The sequence below is a fragment of the Tauraco erythrolophus genome, chromosome 4 (genome assembly GCF_009769465.1).
Source record: "Tauraco erythrolophus isolate bTauEry1 chromosome 4, bTauEry1.pri, whole genome shotgun sequence".
In the NCBI taxonomy this organism is placed as follows: domain Eukaryota; kingdom Metazoa; phylum Chordata; class Aves; order Musophagiformes; family Musophagidae; genus Tauraco; species Tauraco erythrolophus.
The window spans coordinates 28790784-28797892 of NC_141468.1; the positions used below are offsets into that span (position 1 = coordinate 28790784).

The window sequence follows — 7109 nt, forward strand, 5'->3', positions numbered from 1 at the left end:
GGGAGCTGGCCAGCCTTTGACCATCTCCTTGCAGAAGAATCACTTTGACAACGTGCTGCGTATCAACCCGTTCGGGCTTTGTGCAGCCACCTTCTGGTCAGATCCTTTTCTGAAAGGGAGTTTAAACTTCTCTTTCTCATGCCCTTGGGAGAATGTCCTAAGTTTAGGTCAGCCTGTGAGTGGAGACACATCTTAACTTCCTTAACCTGTAACCCCCACACCCCCCAACCCTGCACACACAATTTCACAGGTCTGGAAAGAATGCATGTGAGAGCTGAGGTCACTCACCTGAAGGGAGGAGGACAGGGTTTGCAATTTGTGTTTTAAACACCTAAGTCTGTGAAACTATTATTTTTTTGGATCATGTGTTTCCTGCTTTAGCAATTTCTGAACTACTTGGAATTCTCCTCTCGTGAGTCCCTGGACTTTACTGATGAACTTCACCACCTTGATTCCACAGCTTTGCGTCTGAAATTGTCACTTCAAGGATAGAGAAAATAACAGTGTCAACTAACACCAGCAGCTCATCATACCTGAAGTCCTCAAGCAAGCACAGGACCAAGGAGTTGCATCACAAACGATGTGCTCAAGGCAGACGGTCTCCATATGCATTAACATTCTGTACCTCGGCTTCAAACATAATTTCTCAACTAAAAAGAAAGCAACAGATTTCCTTACTCATTCCCGTGCTTCTACAAGTATTAAACCTACGTATTTCAACTACAACTCTCAAAATACATCCAAGGCTCAGTAGTGCATTTAAAAATCGGCTCATCCTGATTCTACTTTAACTCTGCACTTTTTTCTGCTGAGCCCTGAAGTACCTAATTTACATCACCTGCTTTATTTGTCCTTTATCACAGAATCACAGAACATCAGGGATTGGAAGGGACCTCAAAGGATCATCTAGTCCAATCCCCCTGCTGGAGCAGGACCACCTACAATACACCTATTGTATCAATACAATTCACTTTCTACACTTCTTCTCTCGTGCCAATACCAGTGTTTCAGTAGCAAAAGGGCTTTTCGTGATACAGGATTTTGTTGACTGTTCAATGGAACTGATTGATTCTTTTGACATAATGAGTTATAGCCAGACTTTACCAACTTTCAGTAATCACAGAAAAACCCTGATTTGCCTTATTCGATGTCTACTCAGCAATTCCCTGCAGAAATGTGGACAGAAAACTACAAGACATTACTTTACTAGGTCACAAGATGGATAAAGGAGAAAAAGGTTTGCTGGGCTTCACATGCTCTGCCAAGAACAATCTCAGAAAACAAGCCGGAAGCTGTAAGAGTTGAGAGCCAGAGTTCACAGAGAAAAACACATTCAGTTCAATGCATTTGGTTTCCAAACAGTGAACTTGTGATCAAAAGTAACAAATCCCACCTAATATTAAAATCAATATAAAAATCAAATATGCACATTAAAGTAACTTTTTTTTTTTGACAGTACATTTCTATATGGGGGAAAAAATTATTGGACCTGTTGGCACACTAGAGGACAAGGAAAACAACTTTGTCCAATAGTATCAGCTTCCTCTTGTGGCCACCACACCAATATTTCTGGTGGGTAGTGAAGAGATGTGGCCTAAAACATATTACACCGTGCATAGAGCTTGTCCCACTTGGCTGTTGCTGATGTATAAGAAGTTGTATATTATGGTTACGTGTGATCCTTATATTAGACAGTATAGCAAATTTCATTCCAAAGAAAGAATTTCTCTCTTTAAAGTATTCCTGTGTCTTCTAAACTAGACTCTAACAAGACAATGGTTACATATTAGCAAACACTCAGTTCTCTCTCTGTAGATCTTACCTAAATTTCGAGCAACACAACAGCTGCCAAGAGAAGACAGAGAATGGTCTAGAATTTAATGGGCTTCAAATAAATGTGTATATTCGGTTTAGGTTCTGTGTTCTGCTCAAAAGTCTTTCTTCAATTTAGTTTGTCTGCAAGCATTAAGGCACTAAGAACTCCTGTACCCCTAGTATAGTCTTGGGGACTAGAGAACAATGTCTGATAAACATCAAGAATCCTATTATATGCATAAGGCATTAATTTGACCGTGAAAGCCTTAAATATGCTTGCTTTCTACATTGGCAAAAAAAAAAAAACAAAAACAAAAACCCCCCAAAAATAGTTTTCTACTTACAGCCAGAACTATATTTAGAGATGGTTAAATGGACTGTTATACAATCTACCTCCAAATAATCCTGATTTAACACAAAAAGCCTTGGTTTACCTTTAGGAATGAGATCTTATTTTAAGAACGAGGTATACATACACAATATCAGGACTGTCATCAATATTGCTTGCACTTCCTAGTATGTATTTTACCGTGAAATTATGCAGAACGAAACCCCAAAGGAAATTCAATGAAAACACCTTTAGTAAAACATAGAAACTTTAATTTACATGCAAAACTACAACATACTCATAATAAAAAACTGGTGACTGAACAAATTAAATGCAACTTGTAAAAACTGTCCATGTTGTTAAATAGGTCTGTACAACTAAAGATATACAAAGTCCCTGTGCATCATCTTCTTTTCAATGCACAACTGAGTTTAAAGGTTCTGCTCGAATATTCCCCAAGTCAAGAGCTGAATCTGTCTCTTCATCGATTTCGCCAATGACAGCACTGCAATAAAAAACAGGTTATCATTTGTTGAAATCCCCTGGTGCAAATCTGGAAAACCACAAAACTAACTTGCTAGTGAAGACTTTTTAAAAAAAAAAAAATCGTAGAGGTCTATTCTCTGAACTTCAAATTTTGATGACTGTAAGTAGAGGCTAAAGGAAGTTTGTTACTTGTTTTTTTTAAGATATAGGTTATAAGAACCAAAAACTACTGATCTGTTTTAGGCAGTAGGTTAGTCTCTGAAACAAGAACTGGAAAACTCTTCGAAAGAGAATAGCTTTTCAAGAGTAATGCCTCATCATAGCAATTTGTAAGTGCATATGGCATCGGATAAGCAAGACAATTTCCTTCAACGCAGCCTAATAAAATGTTATTAATTTATCCAAGGGATAATATATAGTACTTCACTCATGCTATGTTAAGACTTACCTGGACTAAAACACTACTGGACTCCGTAAAACTACTCTAAAGAGAAAAGAAGGTCAAGGGAATGGAGTTCATACTAGCTCAGGATGGGAACTAACCCAGGGAGAGCCTTCCAAAATGATCTGCTTTCTCAATGATATCAGATAAACACATCTAGACATAAATCTAAGTCTTGACATTTCTTTGTACAGAAATATCCACTAGATTAAGAAGATCAAAATTCCTATCCAGGCTCACGTGGTCACTGTGACATGTTCTTTTTCTGGTTGTGACAAAAATAATCTCATTTTTTGCCATCAGTTTCAGAATGCTGCTGCAGAAGTCATCTTCCTAGTAGGCCCACTTAACAGGTCTTCTTTCCACTTCTCTTGTAACAATCCCAGCTGTTTGGCACATCGGCTACTTTTCTCTGCATTTAATGAGATTCTACTCTCATTTTGTCATGACATTTTACATCAAATATTAACTCATACCTCTGACCTGTCACTACATCGGCTTCAATAGTTGTTACACTGTCAAGCCAGAACTTTCATGCATTTTCCAGATTATAAAGTGTTCTCCATGAACACCTCATCTGAAATAATCCTGTTAAAAATGAACTTTGTATATTTTGCTGACTTTTTGCACACAAGTTCTGTCTCATCTTTTGTGCATTCTTCTATCTTTTCCACCGTCCACGGATTCTGTCTTTCACAAACTGGAATAAAGAACATCTACACAATGCCTAGACTCAAGAAAGGAAAATGCTGAGCTTTATACTGACCTTTCCTAGGCTGCTATTGGCACATGAGCTGCTCAATTTATAGCTCAGTCAATCTAGACTAGTAATAGCTTAACATTATAACACAATCACTTCTGTAACGGAAGCAGATATTTACTATTTAATATGCCTCAGCTTTCACAGTACTATCAGTGCCACCCACAAAGATGTAAGATGTCTGGGGCTATCAAGACATATACAGATATGTTATACATATACACACACACTAAATTTTTATTGATTGGTTTAAACAAGAATATGCTATACTTACACATTATCACCTCTTACAATGTATAATCCCAGGACGACTTGCTCAACTCCTTGTGAAGAACTGAACACTCGTTCATGGCTTTCATCCAAAATCAAGTTAATGGTCTGATCAAAACCTTTGAGGGTTCCCTGAAAAAACACACAAAAATAAAGCACTCCAATTACCTTTTAAATTTATCATCTTTGGTCTCAAGGGTATCTTAAAGAAGGTGGTAATACTAAGGCACTAGTGAACAGATGTTCTATTTAGGTTTTATTGTTAGACTTAAAGACAAACAGCTGGAGAATGAAACTTTAAAAGCAATAATCAATTTAAGAAAAGCATCTGTATTTACTACTGAGTGCTCACATTAAAAGCTACACTAATCTTTAGCATTGAAAGAAGTAAAGTTTCCCTTGTAAAATTAGCTTTCTAGAGGGCTGTCAGTGGTACTATTTAGACACTATTTTAGTCTTCCTTGTATGGAAGTTTCCAGAAATCAAACAAATATTTAAATCAAAGAACAGAAAAATCAGATTCTTGTGGTTAACAGTAATGAAACCATTCTCACCATGCAATTTTACATGTTATCTCTTTGAAGGATATTAGCTTGGTTCCACAAAAGTACTCAAAATAAAACAACAAAAAGAATAATTTCTGAGCCACTTCAATATGCATTTGGAAAAATGATAACATAATTGATTTGTGTACTTTACCATCAGCAATTGATTAAGAAATTTAAACTCATGTAAACCACCATCATTTAAACAGTAATACTATCCATTTGTATCACCTAACCATGTTTTTTATGACAAAAAGTTTACCAAACTCCAACCAGACAGAAGATTTGGTGAAGCTAGAATATTTCTGCTAAAAGTACTGTTTTCTCTTTCCAGAGGCCACGCAAAGCTAAGTATAGACAAAAAGATGTAATCTTCATGCAATGAAGATAATATTAAGTCAAACTTAGAACCCAAAAGAATAAAAAAATGAGGGGAGAAAAAATACAAGAAAAACTAATAAACAACACAGAAGCAATAAACCCAAAACATTATACAGTCTAATATATAATAGTTTGCTTATCCTCAGCTTTTCATGCTTAAACGGAATCCCATAACAATTCTTCAACAATTACCAGCTGATGCTTTTCTATAACCATATGGAAAAAATGGTTTTAGCATGAAAGTTGAAGAGCTTACTGAACAAAGAGGACATTTTAGTTGGAAACCAAATTACTGAACAGAAAAAGAAATGCATTTTCTTTTGCATTCCTATAGAAAAGGCCATTTGACAAAAAGTCAAAGCATTTGCATGAACAAGTTTATCAATGGACAAAGCTGACAGGCAACAACCAGTAACTGTTTAAATCATGGCCATAAAGCTTCTTAAAAATATAAAAAAGTTTGTTAAGGTGTGAACATGTAAGTGATAATATCCTAGCATGGTTTCTTTACTATCATGATGGAAAGTCTTTATGGGGTAAAATAAGATGTTAAAAAATACAAGTCTCACCACAATCATTCTTCCATCAGAAGTAATTACTGCAACAGTACCTGATAGTTCATTAAGGAAATGTTTAGAGATATCTGAAATAGAAACATTAACATTTTCTGAAACATTCATATGTAACATAATTTTACAAGCCAAAAAAGCCTATCGGCAAATCCATTTTTTAAAAAAAGGAAAAGCAGCATGGTTGAGAGTAACATAGCATTTTTAATGACAATCTGTTTTAAAAGTTTCACTTTACCTAACCATGGAGAATCATACACAAACGTAAACACCATTAAAAGTAGACTGAAGATCTGAGTTCACCTCTCTTCCCATTACTAACTGCCCTACCCCAAAATTGAAACAACATAAATAGTTCTATAAAGGCTTCAAGTCAAGTCCTTTAAAAACAGCTTAGCAGCGGGGAGACCATGGCGTTCTACAGCCCCTCACTCTGAAGGTTTGACCATCCCAATTTATGATTCTGTATTCATTGTCCTAAGTGATTTTGGGTTAGTACCTTACTGTTTGCAAGCAAAATGGAAAATGCTTATAGGTTATTAGAAGTACTGAAACCTAGCAAGAAAAGGGTTCCAAGAACACTAACTCACAGCTTTTGAGCAAATTATGTACATTTGATATCTAAACACATGTTAAGAGACCTTTACGGGGCCAGGCTCACTAGGAATCTTGTTCCTCAACACAGACGAAGCAAGGATCAGGTTTGCAGCATTTGAAGCTATAACGGACCGTATTCCCTGGGTTTCCTGTAACCTCCGTTCTACCTGCCAAGCCAGTCCTATGTAAAGAGAAACCGACACAGCCAACCAGGAAGGATCTAAGCAACGCAACGGCCCGTGGAAGCAAGATGCAGCGGGCCAGAGGCCCCGGCCGGTGTGCTTTTCACGGGCCCGCCTAGGGCCGGGGATCCCCTCACGGCTCACAGCTTGCCGGGCCCGGAGTTACCCGATGCCCGCAGCAGCTCTGGCACCCACCGTGCTGCAGCCCCCAGTCCCCCAGGGCGGAGTGCCGCCCGGCCCTCAGCGGCAATCGAGCCGCCGGGCTCCCGGCCTCCTCTCACGCCCGCGGGCGCGAAGGAAGGCCCGTTCCCGCCGCCCCAGGACGATTCCGCCCGCCGGAAGGATACGGTTGATGTAATTCTCTAAGGCAGAGGTCATGGCGACGGCTCCCGCGCTTCGCCTCACACCGGCGACCACCTCCCGCGAGACGGCAGCAGCGACGAGAAGGAGGAAGAGGCCCCGCGCGCCACATCCGGCGCGAGCCACTGACGCGCGGCGCGCAGACGCACAACCGCGGCGGGAAACGAGCCCTGCAGTCCCTGCGCACGCGCAGCGCCGGGGCGCCACCGGGTTTCAAACGGCGCGAGGCAGCGCCGCTGCACGCGCGCATGCGCAGAGCGTCGGGCGGCGGCGCGGCGCTGCGAGCGGCCGCTACCAAGTGCCGGGGGCCGCGCGGGGGTGGCCGCGCTGCCCCCTGCGCGGCACGTGGCACCGCCCGCCGGGACGCTGGGTGG

General features: G+C 40.1%; 1 protein-coding gene across 2 annotated transcripts; it reads right to left on the bottom strand.

Annotated features, from left to right (window-relative positions):
- Nucleotides 1-2399: 2399 nt before the first annotated feature.
- LSM8 (LSM8 homolog, U6 small nuclear RNA associated) lies at nt 2400-6835 on the bottom strand. Of its 2 annotated transcripts, none has more exons than XM_086609924.1 (4): nt 6723-6835; nt 5597-5637; nt 4106-4233; nt 2400-2648 (listed from the first exon to the last, which is right to left on the bottom strand). In XM_086609924.1, the coding sequence occupies exons 1-4, from the start codon at nt 6751-6753 to the stop codon at nt 2558-2560; spliced, it is 291 nt and encodes a 96-aa protein (XP_086466050.1). In that variant the 5' UTR covers nt 6754-6835; the 3' UTR covers nt 2400-2557. The 2 variants fall into 2 exon arrangements, with proteins under 2 accessions (XP_086466050.1, XP_086466049.1); XM_086609923.1 differs by having other exon boundaries at nt 5597-5660; nt 6674-6835.
- Nucleotides 6836-7109: the final 274 nt, after the last annotated feature.